The following is a 22,464-nucleotide window of genomic DNA, read 5'->3' on the forward strand; positions in this document are numbered from 1 at the left end:
TGAATGAGCGATCGGTGATGTAGTTTTATAAAATCGCGAAGGTAGACGAAGGCGACGAAGACAGTGGCGGAGAAATACACATTAGGGTTCAAAAGGGAACGACGCGAGCAACACACATAGCAGAGCCAGGAAGGGGTGTGACGGGGCAATAGAAGTTTAGTGCAATGGAGGTTCGGTGCGGCGGCGGCGCAAGGTGCAACGGCAGTGCAAGGCTGATCTGAGAAGCACCGCCGATAGAGCATTTGGAGGGGAGGGTGTGGAGGCGCGGGGAAGAATATGTGAAATGAGGAGGAGTTAGTTTGCTGAACTTTATTTTAATTTTTTCGACGGAAAATTTTAAATTACAGACGGAAAATCCGTCTATAATAATTTAATAAAATGCAGCATTTTGTTCATTTAATTACAAATCCATCTGTAACCATTCCCACGAAAAAAAATTAATTTTTTCGACGGAATTATCGACGGATTCTTTTTTCCGTCTGTAATTTATGCTAATTCATTTTTTAGTTTTTCGACAAAAAAATTCTTCTAAAATTCTGTCTGTATTTCCGTGGAATAAAATCTGTCGAAAATATCCATATGAAATAACTAATTTTCTAGTAGTGGTGGCTATAACAGTTTTTAAAGGAATACTACTTTGCATAAATTGTGGCACAGAATAGCGGGGTTTATGCATAGGAGGATTGTATATACATAAATAATGATGGATATTTAAATAATGATAACAAATACTTTCCAATAAAATTTGAATTCACAATAATTTTGATAACAATGCTAAAAAATTATTGTATAATTAGTGTTTGGTATTTTATTGTGTATGATATAGTAGGTGAAAATAAAAAATAAATATAAAATATGTGTCATGTATTAGGATCTAGAACTTGCTGTATTGTCAAAAAGAAAAAATAGCCAGTTATATAAAAATAAAACCACATGTGAAAAAATAAAATTAAAAAAATTTTATATCACACACAATGTTAAATACAAATTTAATAACAAAAATAGAGTAATAAAATATAAAAAAATTCTTATGATAATAGCACAATAGTCTCTTTTATAAATAATTTTATTTTGATATAAATTTTTATTTTGATAAAAAGAATCATATAAAATTTTTAAATGATTTTATTTTGATATAGTAATCAAATTAATGTTCCTTTATTTTTTATTTTTTATATTAAGTGGTAAAAAAATAATAAAATATAATAGTTCTTGAATTTAGAACTTATTTAGGATTAAGTTAAATATGTAATTGTCGTAAAAATTGTGATTAAGTTAAATATTTTTACTTTATATTATGTTTTTACCTTACCATTGCAGGCTAATTTTTTTTATATTGGCTAAATATAGGTGTAATACATTGTTATGGGAAAATTAGGTGTTTTTTTTTATATGGTGTTTTATTCAAATCGGACGGTCCGATTTGTTTGATAAAAAAGTAAACTACAAATCGGAGGGTCCGATTTGCTTGAAGAATAAAATAAACACGAAATCGGAGGGTCCGATTTGTATTTTTTATTTTTTTTAATTTGTTAAAATAAAAATCGGACGGTCCGATTTCAACATTAAATTTTTTTTTTATTTTTGAAATTACAAATCGGACCGTCCGTATTGTAATTTTAACTTTTTTTATTTTTTTTCAAACTGAAAACGGATGATCCGTTTTCTGCTAACACCATAGATATGTAAAATATCTCTCTTCTCCACATTGTTGTATTACTACATTCTCTTCTCCATATAAAAAATCAAAAGCGTACCATTGCATGTACAAATCTTTAATAATAATTTAAATAAGATAATTAAGTTTGAAATAAAATTTCATTGTTCTCTCTTTAATGCAGTACAATAATTATATTTTAAATATAAATTAATTATATTTTATTATATTTAAGAAACTGTCTGTTAGCTAGCATACACCAAGTTATAAATACATTTTAAAAAAAAGAAAGTGACAGAGAAAATTATTAGAACAAAAATATGAAGATAATTCACACTTTACCCTTATTACATGTTATTTTGTACGTAATTTACTTAAACAAATTAAACACTATAAAATAGTGTCATCATCATCCTCCAATGTAACCCTCAATGAATTGAAAAGTTGCATGTTTGGACATACTAAGTTATATACATATAATAATATTATGTTACATTATAGTAATAGCTTCAAACCTTCAATCCTCCAATGTAGCCTTATGCATAAAGGAAAAATTTAGGGACCAGTAAATTTTTGTGTTTTTTAGCCAGTATTTAACTATCAAAATAAAAGTGAATGATCTTTTATTATTAGATATAATCTTACACTATTAAAAATATTATTGATGGCCAATTGATGATTGCAAAACATCAAAATTGCTGGCCCCCTAATATTCCTCTATGCAAAAATTGTTACTGTGCATCACAATTTATGCAGAGCAGTATTCTTTCAGAAACAGCGGTAGTCACTTGCGATGTCTGATCAGCAAAATTTCGTCAGAAATTGCTATATCTTTAGTGGCTTTTACCTGGCATGAAATTTCACATAAATTGTTATATTCTATAGCTGATTAGTGAAAAAATCACTATACTCTGTAGCCGATTTTTATTAAAAGTGTTCATAGATCGAGTGAAACTAAATTTATTCTGATTTAGACATGATCCGACCTTAAACCTAATGAAACCTAAATATTTTTGAACCACAATAATACTGAGTCCAAATCGAATGAAAACTGGGTTTTTAAAACTTTAACAATAATCTATAAAAAAAATTATTTATAAAAAAGCTTATTTATAATGCACTTATTTATAAAGAAAAAATTTGTTATCGAAAAGTTGATATCCATATTTGAACTTGAATTTATCCATAAATTATAATTTAATGCTTCTTTGATCTATTTTTTAATTTAACAATTGTGATTAAAAATAAAACAATAAACTTATAATTAATATAACATAATATTAAAATTAATTTAAAACATATATCTTTTTTTAATTCTCTTAGAGTGCACATGAGTCGGTTGAAGTCAGGTTCACCTTGACCCGATCCGAAATAATGACCGAGTCTATTTTTGAGACCCTTATCCGGCCTTAAACCCATAAAATCACACCAAATTAACTCCTAAAATATTTGGGACTTGACTGGACCATGTACACCCTTAATTTCTATAAATATAAAAAAGTTATAATTTCGTCTACTATATTAAAAAATTGTAATCTAATAAATTTAATTTTCAAACTATTTATTTAAATAACTTGCCTTAATTTTTGTTCTACAAATACAAACAAACAAACCAAATATTTTTTTTCTTTTAAATTACTTATATTTATAATAAAACTTAATAATTATCCTAATAATTATGTATAACTAAAAAATATTTAATTTAAAGAAAAATAATTGAAAATACTTATTATTACAATTATCTTTTTATTTTTAAATAAAATCAACTTTCAATTTTTTATTATTTTAATATTTTAAATAAATAATGTATATATTTAAAGTTTTAATCATTTAAACATTAGAAAAATAATTAAGAGGATTAATTGCTACAAATTCATATAACATATAATATAAAATAATTATATATAAAATAAAAATATTAAAAATAGATAAAATTATAATTTTTCTTAAGAGTAAAACCTCACTCTAGTTCATAACCATGACTCAAAATAACAATTCGTCCCACTTTGAGTTGGAAATGACAATGTGGTCCTTAATTACTAACTCCTTCAAATTTTTTTACTTCTTTATCAAACTTTTCGTTTAGAATTAACAAATTTTGTTTACATGTAACACTAATTAATTATGTATCAAAAAGATATTTCAAGGGACAAAATGCCTTTGTTGTGTCAGCAAGTAGCACAAGTAAACTTATGAAAAAAAATTTAATCACACTTAAATCTTTAACTAATTATAAAGATGGACACATGAACTTATAATGAACCATAAAATAAGATAAATAATAATAAATTTTAGTAAGATATTATGCCTGCTATTGATTGCTATCCTTAGTTTTTTATCTCTCTTTTTCCTTCTTTGCAAAATTTTGATTTGAGCATAATAAAAGTTACCTCATCCAGTTTAATCTTTTTTTAATCATTTTTTCTTTGATCTCTAATATAATTTTTATGTCTCTGTCCTTATAATATTCATCTATTAGTATTGTGAAGATGATTTTGTCAAGCTTTAAACCGCTTTCGCTCATCTCATCCACAAACTTTCTAACTTCTTTTAAATCATAGATCTGTAAAGATCATTAATCAAGTTCGACCTAATGTCCTGATTAATCATTACCTAAAACTTCTTCAAAACTAAATCAATGTTCTTATATTTGTATTGTTCATCAATTAAATTAGTGAAAATAACATCATTCTAAACTGACCAATTTTTATATATTTTATCAAATAAAATCCCAATAATAAGAAGAAGAAATAAGAAACTGAGACTATCACTAACTAAAGCTAGCAACTAGTAAAGCAATAGGCACAATAACTTATTAAAATTTAGGGTTACTTGTTCCCCTACTTTTATGGTTCATTTTGGATATTTTTTGTTGGAATACTTTGTTATGATTTTTTTTTGTCGGAGTAGTTCATTATGAATTTATGTGTTTATGTTTTATAATTAGTTAGAAAGTTAAGTATCTCATTATAAATTTTTTTCAAAAATTTACTTGTTTTATATTATTGTAGTGTATTACTGACATAATAAAAAATATTTTGTCCGTTAAAATAATTTTTTATAACACATAATCGGTTAATATTATATATAGATAAGATCCGTTAACTCTAGTAAAAAAAATTTAATTGAGAGGTCAAAAAAATCTAATAGAGTTAATAATTAGAGATTGTACTGTTACTCTCCCACCGATGGAGAGCGAATTGTTATTTTAAACAACAATAATGCTCTATATCCATGCAATAACCTTAACCAAGTCAACAAAGTTATCTTTCATTCACGCACCTCCCCCTGTTAACATAATTATGTAAACCTTCTTCGATCTACATTGCATTCTTCAACGTAATAAGTTCTCGTCGTTCTTCTGTGCTCTCGTCATTCTTCTTCGTTTTCTTCTCTGCTCTTGTCGTTCTTCTTCAGTTCTTCTTTGCTCTCTACTCTCGTCGTTCTTCTCTGCTCTCTGCATAGTATTTATCTTCTTTATTTTCAGATTTCAATAGCGTATGAAAACAATGAATGATTTAATTTCAAATCAGTTGAATGAGAGCGATTTGGATTATTCTTTTGAATTGAATCAAGCGGACAAGATTTGGATTATTCAATTTTGAATTGAATTGAATGGAATGCAATTGCTAAATTCTAGATGCAGCTGTTCTGAATTGAATTGAATTGAATTGAATTGAATACAATCGCTAAATTTTAGACGCATGTGTTTTTGAATTTGATTTTATTTAATGACAATGTTCGGTTCATTTAGCATTGTACATTGGTTTTGTTTTGATAGTATTTCTCAGTTCATTCTAGACACAGGTGTTCTGAATTTGAATTTATATAATGGACAATATTCGGTTCATTTAGTATTATACAATGGTTTCACTTTAATAATATTTTTGGTTTATTTTACAGTCCAGGTGTGTTGTGCATGAACAATTTATCCCAAAGGTTGGGATGACTTTCAAAACACTATAATAAGTTAAAAAATTCTACAAAGATTATTCTAAACTTGCCGATTTTTTTTTTACCAAAAAAAAGAACACACCTCGAAAGAGAGATGAGATTAAGAATCAACTAATTATATGTAGTATAAAGGAAAAGTGGAAATCCAAGATATCTCCAACTCTGAAGACAAATCCCTCAACTCTAATAAACTGTCCAGCCAAAATTTACGTACATATATTAAAGGACGTCGGTCTTTGGATGATTTCCAAAGTTGTTCTGAATCATTCACACCCTTGCTGTCCAGATCGAGCAAAAATGCTCAAATAACACAGGGAGCTAAGCATGTTTGTGCGTCGCACCATTGAGAATAATAAGAAAGCTGGAATAAGACCGAGTAAAATATACCAGTCATTCGTAGCAGCAGCGGGCAGTCATTGGGAACTAATTTTATCGAAAAACACGTGAGGAATTACATTACAACAGAAGTACGAAATGTTTTCATACAAGACGATGCCAAAGAATTTGGAAAGTACTTATTAAGAATGAAAGAGAAGAATCAAAATTTCTTTTTCAAGCTTAACCTCGAAGGCGATTACTCCAACAAAAATGCATTTTGGGCCGATGCAAGAAGCAGGGCTGCATGCGAGTATTTTGGAGATGTTATTTCATTTGATACCACTTACAACACAAGTAGGTATTTGGTTCATTGACATATAGTTTTAGGTTCACATAGCCAACACATTTCGGTTCATAACTGTTGCCCGTGTCTATTTTTGCAGGTACAATATGGTTTTTTGTTCTTTTATGGGTGTGAATCACCACGATCAGTCGACACTTCTCGAATGCGCTCTGATGAAAAATGAGGACATCCAATCATTCAAATGGCTATTCGAATGTTGGTTCCATTGCATGGGAGGGAAGGCACCAAAAGGCATTCTTACCGATCAATGTGCATCGATACAAAGGGCCATTGAGATGTCTATGCCAACAACAATTCACCGGTGGTGCATTTGGTACATCATGAAGAAGATCCCAAACAAATTAAATGGCTACAAGCGACACGAAGAAATCGAACAATAGATGAGCCATGTCGTTTGAAACTCGTTTACAAAGGACGCATTCGACAGAAATTAGAACGATTTTGTCACAAAGTACGGTGTTGGAGGCAATAAATGGCTTTCAGGTAACCGAGGTTTTAAGTAAAATTATTTGATGCTGTTACTTTTTTGGTGAAAACGTGTATACCTTTCGGATTATCTGAGCTTATGTTTTCGGTTCATTCTGCAGAGCTATTTGAAGATTGTCATTTATAGATTCTAGTTTATTTGGATTACCACTTTTGGACCGGGATGAGAAGCACACAAAGAAGCGAGAGCATGCATACATTTTTTAACAAGTTTATCACACGCAATAGCTCCTTGATTCAATTTGTGAAGCAATATGATAATTGCCTAGTAAGCATAAAGCAAAGAGAGAGAGATAATTTGATGATGCAGATTTTCACATCGTGATACCATGCGCAATAAAATTAGCAATAGAGGCTCAATTTCAGCACGTGTATACTCACGAGAAGTTCAGGAAAGTTCAAGCAAAATTAAGAGAAAAGGTAAATTGCATCACACGATCAATGCATTCCACTCTAGGTTTTACGACATACGAAGTTGTAGAGCAGGTTTCTAACTCCACATTCAACAAGTTTTTCGTTATTTACAATGCAGTATCACGAGAAGTAAAGTGCCAGTGCTTGCTGTTTGAGTCAAGGGACATACTGTGCCGCCATACTCTGAGTGGCTTAAGCTTTGAGCGAGTAGATAAAGTGGCACCGAAATATATATTGGAGCGCTGGAGTAAGAACATAAAGAGGAGGCACACACATATATCAAGAGCAGCCAAGATGAGCCTCTATTGGAGTCGAAAAGCAAGAGATTCAATGATTTGGGGTTTTGGTTGCACAATATTTGCGAATTTTTGTCAGAATCCGAGGAGCTAACTGGAATTATGCACTGTGCTTTTGATAATATCATAGCCGAGATGCAAGAATATCAAGCGAAAAGTAAAGAGAAAAGTTTGTTGTCTCACAAGGACGTGACGTTGAGTAATGTGAACGATATTCAAAGCCCCCCATGTGTTAGAACTAGAGGCCGTCCCAAGAACAGATTGGGATCAAATATGGAAAAAAAGATCGCAAATGCAACAAAGAAAAAGTAAAAGCCAGCTCAAAGCGAGGTAACATTGATCTGCTTTTGATTAGGGAAAATTGTTTATGTATTTTGCTAATATATGATTTATTTTATCTTTTGCAGTTGAACCTTTTAGATGGTGGATCAATGATTCAGTCAATTTTCAGCCTTTATGATGCACACGATATGAATTATTCCGGAGAAGATTATAGAAGTTTTAGTTTTTATTAACATAAATTTACATTCATGTATGAGCAGATTTTGGTTCATTGAAGTTATAGGAGGGTTAATTTAGATTCATGTTATATTTTATTGTTTAGTCACTTTTTTGTTTTTCAAACTAGCTTTCTACAATTGTGTTATGTCAAATAGTTTAGGTGTTTCTTAAATTGAATATTGGTATATACTTTTTTTTCAGTTCAACTAATGCATTAATTTCGCTTCATTTGTGTTTTTGGGATTCTTGATGTTTGATAAACACCTTGAATCCATCCACTATGAACCTAGATTTAACAAATATACAACAGTCAAGGTAGTTCCAACAGATATATACATTAACATAAATATTTCCATTAACATAAAGATTTACATTAACATTCACATATATACATTAAAGAATAAGTGTTTACTTTTTTACAATGAGTTAAACAAATTAGTGTGTGAAACTATAACCTATTTACTTTATACATCCCCAGATGTGAATTTACAAAAAGGGCTTGAGAGGGCAACAAATAGTTTGGGGAGTCTTATGGCTTCAGATGCATCAATCACTTGGTATCTCAATTTATTTATCTTGTGCAAGAGAATGATTGGACCATACTCCCGCCTGAAGCCATCGATTTCTTTCTACAATCCAATTGAAAGAAATTACTTAATTTAAACCCAACTGAAATAAGAAATTAACCGAATTTTATGAGTTTAGAAATTACTTACTTGTTTTCAGTTTTTATATTTATACCTCCCTTTGTTGATCTTTTTAGAACAATTCTTTCCAACCATTTCATCACATATATCACGCAATCATAACTAAGAAAGAAATTAGAAAATAAAATATGATTAATAGGAGACACAAATAAAACATATTAATAATAGTACTATAACAAAGAAAGATTTTTACAATGTTTGTTGACTGCTGATCATGATATACTGTGCTTCAACTCCTTCTCCATCCTCCATCAAAGATTCTGTCCCAACATAAACCTTCATCTGGGATACTATTAATCCCTGAAAAGGATAAAAAGTTGTACTTCAATTCAGTAATAATTAAAGGAAGCCAAAGCCCACATAAATATGTATTATGTAAATAACTTACAACAAATTTGTTTAGAGTAATTCTTGACAGAGGTATTTCATTTTTCTTTTTGCTGACGAGGTCAATCACATAGAATGCCTTCTTGACATCGGCAATCCACAACCACCAATGGCCTCCATTGCAAACCAGTGAAAACAGGTGAAGTTTGGAAAAATGATAGAATATTTCAGTCTAAATGATAGTAAACGACAGAATTATTAAAGAAGTTTTAGAAATCACAACTTACAAATAGATGTGATGCCAATTTTCTTCTGTCAAGAAAAGGGAAAAAGTCTATATATTGATTTATCCTGTAGGCCTTGTTGGTTTTTGGATCAATGTACTTCTTGTTATAGAGTCCCAATATAAAACTCTGCAAAATGAACCTCAGTTAAATTACAAATGAACTGAATTCCTTCGAATTTGAACTAGCAGTCACATATATTTAATCAGCAAGAAAGCACATTTTAATTCATTTCTTAAGAAATACTTAATAGCAGTATAATGTGAACCTAACTCAATTTCTAAATGAACCGAACTCGATTCAGATTTGAATAAAAATTCATAAGCATTCAACCAGGAAAAAAAATTTGGCTTACCACAATATCCGTCGACATACAATATATTTTTTCCTTAAATTGGTGACATTTTTTGTCATTGAGAATCATACACATTGCATTGACCACCTATATGAAGAAAATTTATTAGATATATGGGTATAAAAATTTTTAGAAAAATCATTAATGTTAATTTAATAGGCAAAGAATTTACCGTATTTTCTACGTCTTGTCAGGGCATTAGAGACATATACTGGCTTCTAATCCCCTCCAAATGCGCTTCACGGTCTAACATGAATATGGTGTCATATTCATTAGTAGTATCTTTAGAAATCTTTAACTGTGTCATCCAATGATAACACTTCTCCTCAACTCCTCTGTGATTTCTTTTTCTTTCTCCGGAGTTTTGTACCCTTCAACGGTGGTCAAGCTTGGCTCGGCACTTGTTTTCTCAACAAATTTCAATGCTCCTGTCACCCTAGCATCCATCACCGCGTTTGCCAGCATTTCTAGTCGTGTTACTATTGGTTGAGAAGTTGGGAGAGTTAGTTGAGATGTTGGGGGACTTATCCTAATACTGAAGGAAGGTGCATCATCTTCCCATTGCCAAGGACGAGTAGCACTGTAAGACCACACAGGAAAGTTTTAAATAATAATGAAAAATCATTATGATATAGCATCAAAGCTAATAAAAAGGATATTAATTAAAACTTACACATTTAGCAGAGGTTCTTGCTCCGTCTGCCTTGCGAAAGATTCTTCGTTGGCCTGGCTTTTGGGTTTCGGAGGGCAGCTGTAACAAACAAAAAAGAGTCCAATAATGAACCAAATTTACTTCATATTTAAAGTAGCAGTAAAAAAAGTTCAATCATCAACAAGAACACATTGAATTGATTTTTAGATTCAAATGAACTTCAAATAAACTATGTAATGAACTGAAATTATCCAGATTTGAACAAGCAGTATAACTTACACATCAAGGTGTGCTTCTTCTTTCGACTGCCTTACTAGAGCTTTTTCGCACGGTTATTGTTGTGGTTCTGGAGGGCTGCTGCATTAAACAGAAAATAGTTCAATAATGACCCGAAATTATTATCATATACTATTAAAGCTAATTAAAAGAATTTTAAGTGCAACTTACTCATTAACAGAAGCTTCTTCTGTTTGACTCTTCGAAGGGATATAGTTGAAGGTCTTTTGCTCTTTTATTATCTCTTCCACAAGAGAACTTGGAAGAGACACCGCAATAGGAACTCTAAGAAAGGTAAATAAGAAAGAAGTTAATGTTGAATTATTAGAATATGAATTGAGAAACTGAAAGTTGCACATTGAAAAAATCACATATTCAGAGGTTGAGAATGAGTTTATTCTTTAACAGCAATGATTTTAATTGAGGATTAGGTGTAGTGCTATTGACAATTAAACACAAATTATGTGTGATTAATTAAACAAAAATTATTACCTAAATCTAAAAGACTAACCGTAAATATTTTAACTTACATAGTTGGAGTTTCTAAACTATATTTTTCCTTTTTTTTTGATGCAGTTTCTTTCTTTTAAAAACTCTCATCGGGGTTTTAGAGGTATTTTTGCTAATAAAAAAGATACTAGATTAAAATCATCAACCAAAATTAAAAGCAGAGGATTAAAAATACTTCAAATTCATTTTTAGATTCCAATGAACCTCAATTAACCTAGAAATGAACCAAATTTACCTGGTATTAGTCAGTGCATTTACAGACGGTGTTAAGCTCGTCTGAGTTTGTAATAGAGGTTCGTTGTTCAAATTTATAGTCGACAGTCTAAGCAAAAAAAAAAAATATTATTCAGTAAATCCAGAGGAATTACATGAAGTTTTAGGAAAAGTTAGCAAACAACGAAAAAGAACTTTATATAAGAAACTGAATCTTATGTCTGCGATAAATCATTTCGCGCATCTGTTGAGTGACAGTGTTTGTATAGTTTTCTGGAGTGTTTGTATAGTTTTCTGAAGAATGTCACGGTAAATTTTTAGAAGGTTAGATTTAACAGTGTTTGTATAGTTTTCTGGAGTGTTTGAGAATACTCTAGATGGTTTTGGAACGTTTTAGAAGTTCCTGGAATACCCTAGAAGGTTCTAAAAGACTCTAGAAGATCATAAAATATTCTAGAAGAGTGTGGATTGATATAAAAGTACGAAGAGTTGTATGGAACAATCTAAAAGTATTTAGAAAGTAGTGGTATGATAGATATTTATAAAGAATGTTCTAGATGATTAATCTAGACCATTGATTAGATTTAATCCTAACCATCCATTGAGGAGGTGGATGACTATAAATAGGAGGTAAAAGTTAGAGTGAGTGTGTGTGAATCATTTGTAACAAATACTTGAGCAATAAAGTATTTTTTCTACCAAGCTTTCTTTTTCTTGTGTTCTTAGCTTTCTTGCTAAGTATCGAAGGTTAGACTGACTTGATTTTAACTCAAGAGGTTGAGTAAGTTCGAGTGTCGATACGGTAGTGTTGGAGTGTGTCTAAAGCCGTGACACAGTGCCGTCGTTGATTTTCAGCATCTCATGATCCCATCACGCCCCACCTTTGCAGTCCACATTCCACGTACACTAACAAACAGAATCTGAAGCGTGGCATTTAAGTAATATCGTTCATGCAGAGTGTCAATAACGTAGCCACCCCGATATTTACAAAACGGGTGACGTGTCATATATGAGATGTCTGATTCACGCTTTAGCTCATCCTACACCCTTCTCGAAAACAAACACACAAATACTCAATCTCAGCCATCCATTACTACCACGTCATCGATCCTCCACTCTCCCAATCTAACGGCCGTTATAGGTCGCCCAACAAGGAGAACCACGCGGTCGAGCCCACCCTTTGAACCCTAGAGCTGACCCGGACCTCTAGCCCGAGAGGTTTATCCCGATTGGCCACCCCTCCCACTACACACAACACGCCAGAGAGAGAGAGAGAGAGAGAGAGAGAGAGAGAGCGCGAGCGCAGTGCATAAACCATCGCGTTTTTTCTGTTTGTTTCCTCAAGAAAACTCCCAAATATTTGAATTCCCACACTAAAAACAAAATTAGGGTTTCCAATCCCTTCACTGAGCCACAGATAACCGTTATGAATTCGAGTCCCTGAAAAATTAGGGTTTCCTTCTGAATTCGCTCCAACCTCAAATTAGCTCTTCCCGCAACATCGTGGAGAAAACACACGTATAGATTCCTGGTGTAACAGTTGTATATATACGGATTGTGAGTGGTCGTATTTGATGGATGAGATCTGGGAGAGGGCCGTGGAGACGGCTCTTGACGGAGAGACAGACCACGCCTCCGCTAGGTCCTTAACCCTAGACGGCGCCGTTAAGTGCGTTCAGGGACGGTTACCGCCACCGAGTCTTCTGGAGAGGTTCCAGAACCTTCAGCACCTGTCAATAGCGAACATAGGCGTTTCGTCGCTGGAGCAGTTTCCGCGGCTCCTGAATCTGCAGAAACTAATCCTCTCCGACAACAGAATCGCCGGCGGGCTTGAATTTCTGGTACAGGCTGGCCTCGACTCCCTTCGCGACCTCGATCTGTCTAACAACCGGATTCAGTACATTGAGGATCTAGCTCCTCTCGCGCAGTTGAAGCTCGTTTCGCTGGATCTGTACGAGTGCCCCGTCACGCGCGTCAAGGATTATCGATCTAGGGTTTTCGGGCTCATAAAATCGCTTAAGTACTTGGATAAGATGGATGCGGAGGAGAACGAGAGGCCCGAATCGGATGATGAAGAAGAGGAGGATGAAGAGGAGGAGGATGATCCTGGGAGTGGTGAAATTGACGGTGAGGATCGTCCCTTTGTGACTAGCAACGGGCACAGCGAGGGTGCTGATGGGGTTGTTGATGTTGACGATGATGAGGAGAGTGAGGCTGACGAGGAAGAGGCGGAAACGTCGAGAAGGGAGAACGGTGGGTCGACTCGCCAGGCCAATGGGTTCAGGGTTGAGCCTGTTGTGGGGGATGATGTGGAGGAAGATGATGAAGAGGATAATGAGTCCGGAGAGGAGATAGATGAGGATGACGGGGACGATGATGATGTTGTTGAGGTGCATGAGATTGAAGACAGCGATGATGAAGATGGGGTTGAGTATGATGAAGATGATGATGATGACGATGATGACGAGGATGAGGAAGAGGAGGAAGTTGACAATGATGAAGGAGAGTTTGCAGAGCCAGAGAGTACTGGGAGGTTGGAGAGCACCGAAGGGGAGATTGACGGGCATGAACAGGGGGAGGAAGATGGGGATGAAGATGACAATGGAGAGACTGGGGAAGATGAGATGGGCGTGGAATATGATGGAGAGTATGAAGATGATGATGAAGTGAGATGCCCTTCCACTTCAGTGTTTTTATGTTCTTATGGTTCATGCTTTTTTAATTTATTGATTGCTTCTTTATATATTTGTGTTAAAACATTTGCGCTACTATTTTTCTATCGTCTTCTGATGATTTTCATCTGGCTAACGTCTTTTGTTCATGTTGTCAGATTGTTGAAGTGGATGCCGTAGTCATGGTTGTGTTTGCGTTTGATATTTGTGAAATTATGTTAACTGACTTGTTAAATGGATATGGTATCTGCCTGCTTCTTGTAATTTTGTTGCATTCCATGATTGTTGAAATTGCATGGTGTCATATGTTGATTTATTTTGTCTTAATGTTCATCCCTACTTATCTTTGGGGCGTGAGAGTGGTTTTGAGTCGTACTCTGAGTTCTAATCTTAGCGTTGTACTATTCTAAATCCTTTGTTCTTAACTGATTTGCTTAATGCTATATCAGCCTATGTTCTGTTGGTGTATTATTCCGTTATTGGTGTTATTTCTGTGGTGATAACTATCGCAAGTTTATCCTTCTAATATTAATTGGTTTTCAGCGCCTGATCGAAACCTGCATAAGTCCAAATCTAAATTTATCATTCTAAAGGTTTTCCTGCATAATTTCCACTTCTAACTGTTTTAAAATTTTTTTCCACGGTTTTTCAGCATAAATTTCTTTTGACCAAAGCTTTTCTGCTTAACTTTTACCTCTGGAAGAGAGCTTTTACTCAGAATTTATGTTGCTTATTATTTTCTTGCATGATTCATGCCTCTTATGCTTTTCCTATGTAATTTATATTTATTTATATACTTATACTTAATATGTAGTGTAATTTTAATTTCTCCAATGACTTTCCAACTAATACTTTTGTAGATTTATATTCACCTGGGTTAGTATCGGTGACTAACTTTGGCACTATAAGGTTTTTCACTTGTTATTAGAGTGTCTTTTAATTGGCTAGATGAAAAGACGTGTGTAGAAATTGAGTGCGAAATCATTGTCACAGTTTTGTGTAATTATTGTATGTGTACTATTTTCAGTAGTTATTGTACTGTAACTAATTGATATATTATATTTTCCTTTGTTTGAAATTCTTCTGCTTATGACTTCAAATTGGTTAGGATTTTTCATTTTTCTTTGCATTTTTTAATTATGTTTAGTAATACTCCTGCTATTAGGATTCCCTCTTTTTTTGAACGACTTAATGATGAGTCACCGTTAATTTTGTGATGCTTGAAATTAGGATTATTCATTTAATCTTCTTTATTAGGTGACTGATAATAATTTCTTGATATTATGTTACTGTGATTATTTACACTTTTTGAGTGATGTTTGGATTAATCTTGGTACAAATGCAGAAATGCTTTGCATAATATTAATATTTATATTTTTTGAAGATCAATGTGAATTATATTTGTTTTTTTTTTATTGAATTGTATCGGCAACTTCTTAACACGGTATGTAATGATTTTCTCTTGAATCACAGGAAGAGGACTATGGCGCTGGGTATTTTGTTCAGCCAGTCGGACAGGCTGAAGCTGTCAATGCTGGGGATGGGTCAGTGAATGGAGGTAACGATGATGGTGAGGAGGAGGAGGAAGTTGATGATGATGATGATGCTCAGGTATTGCCTTCCAATTCAAACCTCAAGAGGAAGCGTGATGATGAAGATGAGGATGATGATGAGGACGATGATGAACAATGATGCGGTAATATATACTAAAGTCATCTAAGACGCATGATTGGCGCCACCCCATTGATGTAGCACATGTTCATCCGTTCGTGTTTTTAATGTTATTTCGGATTATTGGCATGGGATCCTCACCTTAGACAGAATTATGGTTGATCTTTTAGGGATTTAGCTGTGTTGGACGGGAAAATATTAGGGAATAGAATTGTGTGATGGTTGCCAATGTGTTTAGTTCAAAAATTGGTTAGATCTTTTTCCCGCTTTACTTTGGATATAGTCGTTGCTCTCATATTCAAATGGCAGTTATGAAGAGGTGTTTACCGCCAATGTTCTCCATGCAGGTGCTGCCTTGTATAGGAAACTGGATGCCTTTGGAGGGAACTTCATAAGATGGGTTGGGATTTATTTTTCAAATTTTGTTTTTGGTGGTTTCTCTCGTAAAACCCCATGTCATCGGTGTCCTTTTGGTGAGAGAGCAAGAAAACTCGGGAAACATATGTAGATAGGTTTCTAATGTCTATTTAAGAAGGGAAAAAAAATTATCAAAAAATGATCGTATCAATGAAAATGGGTGCATGATGTAGTGACGTGGCTCGTTGATAAATTATTGTGTTTGTTACGTGGAGTTATTTCACCACCCAATCCGATCTTATTATTTATCGAGCTTGATGACAACAAAGGGTGAACGATGGTTCTTTTATTTTTGGTCGTCGATGCTTGGTCCTTTGGTAGTAGTCAATAGCCAAGCATGTGACAATGGGCCCCTCAATCTAGGTATGCAATCCTTTTTTTTTCCCACCAACTCCACACATTGACGAAATTTTATGTTTACTTTTTACAATTGTCTGAGCACTGTCATTCTCCATTATATAATACAGGTCGCTTTTGCAGCTTGCCACGTGGCGTTGAATTGAGTATTTGATCTTCAATTGGACGGCAGATCCGCATTGATATTTATGCATAGACGTCGGTTATTGAATTTTCCCCAATTGTTGGAACCAAACCGATTAAAGAGGGAATCATTCAGCTGACCCTAATGTTAGTCGCGTAAGGCACACGCAAAGTTGTACAAAGGGTCTGGGTTTGGTAGAGTACATCTTGTTGGTTGTAATATCGGAGCCATTTTGCTCATATGATTTGGGGGACCTCACGTTGGACTTTTTTTAAATCGGAAGATGGGCACGTTCTCCCCACATTGTTAGTAATAGAATACTAGATAATTGATAAATACTTTTGAATAAAAATTCAAGATGAACTTGACCTCGGAATTTTACTCGATCGTCGTATTGTACTATCTGCCCCCACAGTATATGTTTTACCCCCTTTTATGGGTAAAGAAGAGAATCAAGAGATATGTGAATATTAAATATTTTTACTCATTTCCTTTATTAAATCTTTTTGGAGGTAGTATACGCGCACGCATATATGTTTCTTTTTAGCAACGAAAAAGCCCAAAGTGAATTTTAGCTTCACATAGACATCTGGTTCTGGCCCAATGATAAAATCAGACGTGTTTTTATTGGATTATAATATATTTTTTTTCGAGAAAGAAAATACATAATCTTTATTATTGACCAAAAAATAAACACACAGATATAATCTTTAACTAATTTTATATTAGTCTGGGTTATCTTTTAAAGCAGTGCAAAGGCAACAAGAGGCAGGAGTAAAAGGGCCGTGTGAAGATGGAAGCCTCCTCAAGAATGTTACTACTGTCTCCAGTATCGGCCTCCAAAATTCGCTTCAATGATTCACTCAGAAGGCCTAACAAGTTAGTATCGACGAAGATAGTGAGTATGGCAAAGGATAGCAGCGACAGCAGCAGCAACAACAACGGAATCGTGGAGAAAGCAGCCATAGTTGGAGGTTTAATCTCAACCCCAGTGATAGGGTGGTCCCTCTACACACTGAAGACCACCGGGTGCGGCCTCCCTCCTGGTCCAGGTGGCTCTATTGGCGCACTTGAAGGCGTAAGCTATCTTGTTGTTGTGGGAATAGTGGGTTGGTCTTTGTACACTAAGGCCAAGACCGGTTCTGGTCTTCCCAATGGTCCTTTTGGGCTGTTGGGTGCTGTTGAGGGCTTCTCCTATTTGTCACTTGTTGCCATTCTTCTTGTCTTTGGTTTACAGTACCTTGACCAAGGTTACATCCCTGGTCCTCTCCCTGCTGATCAGTGCTTTGGCTAGCTTACCTTCCTTTCATTCTCTTTCTTTCAAGATAATAATAATAATGTTATATTGGTGGCCACTACTATTCTATCTTAGCATTTGTGGATGTGGTCGCTCCATGTATCTCATTTTCCTACACCTTTCTCTGTTTTTCAATTCGTATTCTACTATTGTTGATATTGTACCTCCCAATTTGATGAGACTATTTCAACTGATTTAATTTTACTTCTTAGTTTGATACCAAGTAAATCATTACTCCGTCGTATAATTGGCCCACCAAACAAGAAATGAAATAATATACCAAATATAAGTACAATTGAAAATGGTACTAATAAAAGCAGAGAGCAAAGTCGATGATGCATTGTCACGCTAGTGTCTTTTCCTTGTAAGAGTTATTTCATGTTGACCGTTATACTATTTATGTCATGGGATTGTATGATACTAATTTTGATAGGAAATCATAGTTGGTGAGAAAGCTGCAACGAATTTTAGTTGCACCAAAAATATACAAAATGATGATATATCGGCGCAAACGCATTTGTGTGGAATCTAGTTTTAAGCTATATTTGGGGAAACATGTAAATCAGGGGTTATAATGAAGAAATGAAGACCGGTGAAAATTTTGGTCAAAACCTAAAAGTGACGAGTGAAGAGTAAGCAAGATTTGGCAATCATGGATGGACAAAGATTAACTAGAACGTTTCCTTTCCTTTTCTTTTTCAATATCCAAAGTTTTTTCCTTTTCCTTTTCTTCTTCTTCTCCAGAACCCCTGCTATTCTTCCTACCAGGTATACCTTCTCTCTGCACAAAACATTTAGTTATTCTGAATTGTGACAAATCACCTTCATATAACAATATGTTGATTCTCTTTTGTAGGGGTCTCAATTCCCAAACATTGCTTGTTTATGTGTTAATTTGAGATAGAAGAAGGGGATATATAACAATGTCGTCTAAATCTGCTCCTCATAATAGATTTCCTGATAACGCCACACCGGATAATGCCACGCCGGACGATGCCACACCGGACAATGCCACGCCGGACAATGCCACGCCGGATAATGCTACACCGGATAATGCCACGCCTGATGATGCTGATGGATCAGACTCGAAGAAGCCGTCGTCATCATCACCTTCTCCTCCGAATAATACTCCTGCTACTCCTTCTACTCCTTCTACTACCACTACTCCTCCTCCTCCGGAGGGACGTTCTGGCTCATCACAACATAGCAAACAATTAGCACCGCCGTCTAAAGATTCTTCAAGCTCTACTAACTCAGGATCTATTGCAGCATTCGTTGTGATAGGGATAGTGTTTGTTTTCTTCCTCATTGTGGCCATCATTTGCATTAGAAGGAGGTCCAAAAGGAAGAAACAGAAGATGTACTTTTATGGTGGTGGAGATAAATCTACTGACCAACTAAATCGTAAGCTTTTTCGTTTCAAAATGGCTCCTAATTCATCGATTCTTACAAACCTAGAAGAATGTACGTAGCTAATTGTATTGATGTTGACAGTGAATAATAACTACAGCGGGCAGAGCCAAAGTTACTATGGAGGTAGCCAAAACCAAAACCATGTTGTGAGAATGCAAAACGGTGGTGATAGTGGTGGTTGGGGTTCATCACCCACTCCTCTGATGATGAACAGTGCCGAAATGAGCTCGAATTACTCGACTGGATCTCATTTGCCTCCTCGCCTTTCACTGGGTCTCAACAGCGGCACCTTCAGCTACGAAGAACTAGCTCTGGCCACAAGCAACTTCGCAGAGTCAAATATGATAGGACAAGGTGGATTTGGTTATGTCTACAAAGGTGTCTTGCCTAACGGAAAGGAAGTGGCGGTTAAGACCCTCAAGAGTGGTAGCGGCCAAGGCGAGCGCGAGTTCCAGGCTGAGATTGAGATCATCAGCCGTGTTCATCATCGCCATCTTGTTTCTCTTGTTGGTTACTGCATTGCTGGTGGCCAGAGAATGTTGGTCTATGAATTCATCCCTAATAACACACTGGAACATCATCTTCATGCTAAGGGTCAGCCTACCATGGATTGGCCTACCAGAATGCGCATTGCCATTGGAGCTGCTAAGGGACTTGCTTATCTTCATGAAGATTGTAATTAACATTCTTATCTTCATCTCTATCGATCTATCTTTTCTTATTGTACACATTCTTATTTGTTTTGATTTTCCATATTTACAAAAACACCCAGGTCATCCTCGCATCATCCATCGTGACATCAAAGCTGCCAATGTCCTTATTGATAATAGCTTCGAAGCAAAGGTTCCCACTTACTTCTATGTTTTATCTTCTACTTTGCTAGCTTAACGTTACTCATACATTGATAATTGATGAAGATGATTAATTATATATACACGCCAACATGCATAGGTGGCTGATTTCGGATTGGCTAAGTTGACCACAGATAATAACACTCATGTATCTACTCGTGTCATGGGAACATTCGGGTACATTTTCTTCCTTACAGGTTTTTATTACCTATATATAGCAACTTAAATGAAAAATTCAACACTCAAAAAAAAGTGATAGGATATAGTCTCTTAGAAACACATGACATGATTTACTTCAGTGTTGAGGTATCTGTCACATTAGCTAACATAACTTGTAATCAAATTAAGGGGTATCCTTATAAATGATGAATATAGCTTGATGTCCTGATCTTCACATGGCAACACGCATTCAGGTACTTAGCTCCTGAATATGCATCAAGTGGAAAATTGACAGAGAAATCTGATGTATTCTCGTTTGGGGTGATGCTGTTAGAAATCCTAAGTGGGAAGCGCCCTGTGGATCTCTCAGGTGCCATGGATGATAGCTTAGTTGACTGGGTTAGTATCATGCATGCATGTTTAAACTTTAGAGTGGATTTTCCTTAGTTCTAGTTTATGGATGATGAAGAATAAAACATTATTGGGAATGTGGACAGGCGCGGCCACTACTGACACGTGGGTTGGAGGAAGATGGCAACTTTGGAGAGTTGGTGGATCCATTTTTGGAAGGAAACTACAACAAACAAGAAATGACAAGGATGGCAGCTTGCGCTTCTTCCAGCATCCGTCACTCTGCTAAGAAGCGTCCAAGAATGAGTCAGGTACATTTAATTAATTGCATACTTTGGGTAATTAATTAAGATAATAATGAATGAAATGTACATCAGATTGTAAGGGCATTGGAAGGAGATGTATCATTGGATGACTTGAAGGATGGGGGGGCTAAGCCGCCGTCTGGCAGCAATTACGCGGCTTCAAGTGGTTACAACCCTGCAACTGCGAGCTCTGGCTATGACACAATGCAATACAATGCTGATATGGCAAAGTTCAGACAAGCAGTGTTTGCAAGCCAGGAATATAGCATGAGTAGTGGTGAACAAAGCTTTAGCAAATAACTGCAGGCACGTTTAGTTCCTTATCATTCTTTAATTATATATTGTTCATGTTAAAATTAATGTGAATTAATATGGTGAATGAATCTCAGTCAGATAGAAGATTTTGCATGGTGCTTGGTAGTTTGTTCATCATCAAGGAATTGGACAGGCTGAAGCAGTCGATGCTGGTTAGGAGGAAGAAGAAATTGATGACGATGACAATGACGATGACGGTGATGTGTTGGTTGTGAATAAAAATCGGTTAGCTCTTTTTCCCGCTTTCTTTAAGATATAGCCGTTACGTCGCTCTCATATTCAAATGGCAGTTATGAAGAGGTGGTTACCGCCAATGTCCTCCATGCAGGTGCTGCCTTGTATTGGAAACTGGATGCCTATGGAGGGAACTTTATAAGATCGGTGGGGAAGTTCATATTTTTTTTTTTTAAATTTTATTTTTGGTGGTTTCTCTTGTAAACCCCTTGTTATCGTTTGTATAGTTAGGTTTCTTATGTGTAATTAAGAAGGGAAAAACAAAAATCATATCATTGAAAGTGAGTGCATGTTGTAATGACGAGGCTCCTTCATAAATTATTGTCATTGTTACCACAGCCCTGTGCCTGCCCTCATCTTCCTTTTCTTTTTCTTGTTCTTCTTTTTAATAATGTTATATAAAAAATTACAATTATATAGAATAATTAAGAGTATACATGATTACGAATATCTTTCTTTGGGAAAATTTTGACTAGAGATTCATATTTGGCTCTGTATGTTAAAATCGGATATTCATTTCAAGGAGATTAATGTTAATCAAATTATAAATTCTAATACTTTAGGAGTAATCTTGATTATAAAATCATGTTTCATATTTGAAGAAAACTTTTACCAAACAGACACAGTCTATATATTTATGTTTTTATATTGGAAGATATCTTGTCGCTCCATAAAAACTAGTTTATTATTTATTCTTAGTATTTACTTATAAGAGGAATGGCCATTTTCAACTGTTATTATTGTATAAGAATAGTTATTTTAGTAAAATCTTCTATACAATTATTAGAAACATGTTATATATATATATAATTGTAAAAAAATGTTTTTAATAGACATCTAAGAATTATTAGAAAAAGCATGAGCTAAAAACAGGTATTATATAAAAATATTTGTTTTATGGACATCTGTTGTCACGGTCCAAAAAAAGCATGATTCGTGCTTAGGAAAATTGTTTCTAGCAAGTCCAACGAATTAGAAGATATA

At 34.6% G+C, this 22,464-nt stretch overlaps 3 protein-coding genes across 7 annotated transcripts; all 3 read left to right on the plus strand.

The window, feature by feature from the left end:
* Window positions 1–11,962: 11,962 nt before the first annotated feature.
* Window positions 11,963–18,056, plus strand: LOC112800693 (acidic leucine-rich nuclear phosphoprotein 32-related protein). Of its 3 annotated transcripts, XM_072196378.1 has the most exons (4): window positions 11,969–13,980; window positions 15,460–15,682; window positions 16,005–16,437; window positions 16,555–18,056. In XM_072196378.1, exons 1-2 carry the CDS (start codon window positions 12,889–12,891, stop codon window positions 15,676–15,678), a joined length of 1,311 nt encoding a protein of 436 aa, XP_072052479.1. In that variant the 5' UTR covers window positions 11,969–12,888; the 3' UTR covers window positions 15,679–15,682; window positions 16,005–16,437; window positions 16,555–18,056. The 3 variants fall into 3 exon arrangements, with proteins under 3 accessions (XP_025698838.1, XP_025698839.1, XP_072052479.1); XM_025843053.2 differs by having other exon boundaries at window positions 11,963–13,980; window positions 15,460–16,437; window positions 16,542–18,056; XM_025843054.2 differs by having other exon boundaries at window positions 11,963–13,980; window positions 15,460–16,437.
* Window positions 17,349–18,056, plus strand: LOC112800694 (uncharacterized). Its single transcript, XM_025843056.2, has one exon. It carries the CDS (start codon window positions 17,349–17,351, stop codon window positions 17,847–17,849), a length of 501 nt encoding a protein of 166 aa, XP_025698841.1. The 3' UTR covers window positions 17,850–18,056.
* Window positions 18,015–21,816, plus strand: LOC112800692 (proline-rich receptor-like protein kinase PERK15). 3 transcript variants are annotated; one of them, XR_003201463.3, is made up of 10 exons: window positions 18,286–18,620; window positions 18,709–19,256; window positions 19,347–19,940; window positions 20,038–20,108; window positions 20,217–20,293; window positions 20,530–20,674; window positions 20,773–20,937; window positions 21,004–21,237; window positions 21,321–21,471; window positions 21,575–21,816. XR_003201463.3 is itself a non-coding variant. In XM_025843052.3 (9 exons), the coding sequence occupies exons 2-8, from the start codon at window positions 18,776–18,778 to the stop codon at window positions 21,229–21,231; spliced, it is 1,761 nt and encodes a 586-aa protein (XP_025698837.1). In that variant the 5' UTR covers window positions 18,015–18,620; window positions 18,709–18,775; the 3' UTR covers window positions 21,232–21,237; window positions 21,321–21,816. The 3 variants fall into 3 exon arrangements, 2 of the variants coding, with proteins under 2 accessions (XP_025698837.1, XP_072052478.1); XM_025843052.3 differs by having other exon boundaries at window positions 18,015–18,620; window positions 21,321–21,816; XM_072196377.1 differs by lacking the exon at window positions 21,575–21,816 and having other exon boundaries at window positions 18,208–18,620; window positions 21,004–21,241; window positions 21,325–21,391.
* Window positions 21,817–22,464: the final 648 nt, after the last annotated feature.

Source organism: Arachis hypogaea, chromosome 5 (assembly GCF_003086295.3).
Source record: "Arachis hypogaea cultivar Tifrunner chromosome 5, arahy.Tifrunner.gnm2.J5K5, whole genome shotgun sequence".
In the NCBI taxonomy this organism is placed as follows: domain Eukaryota; kingdom Viridiplantae; phylum Streptophyta; class Magnoliopsida; order Fabales; family Fabaceae; genus Arachis; species Arachis hypogaea.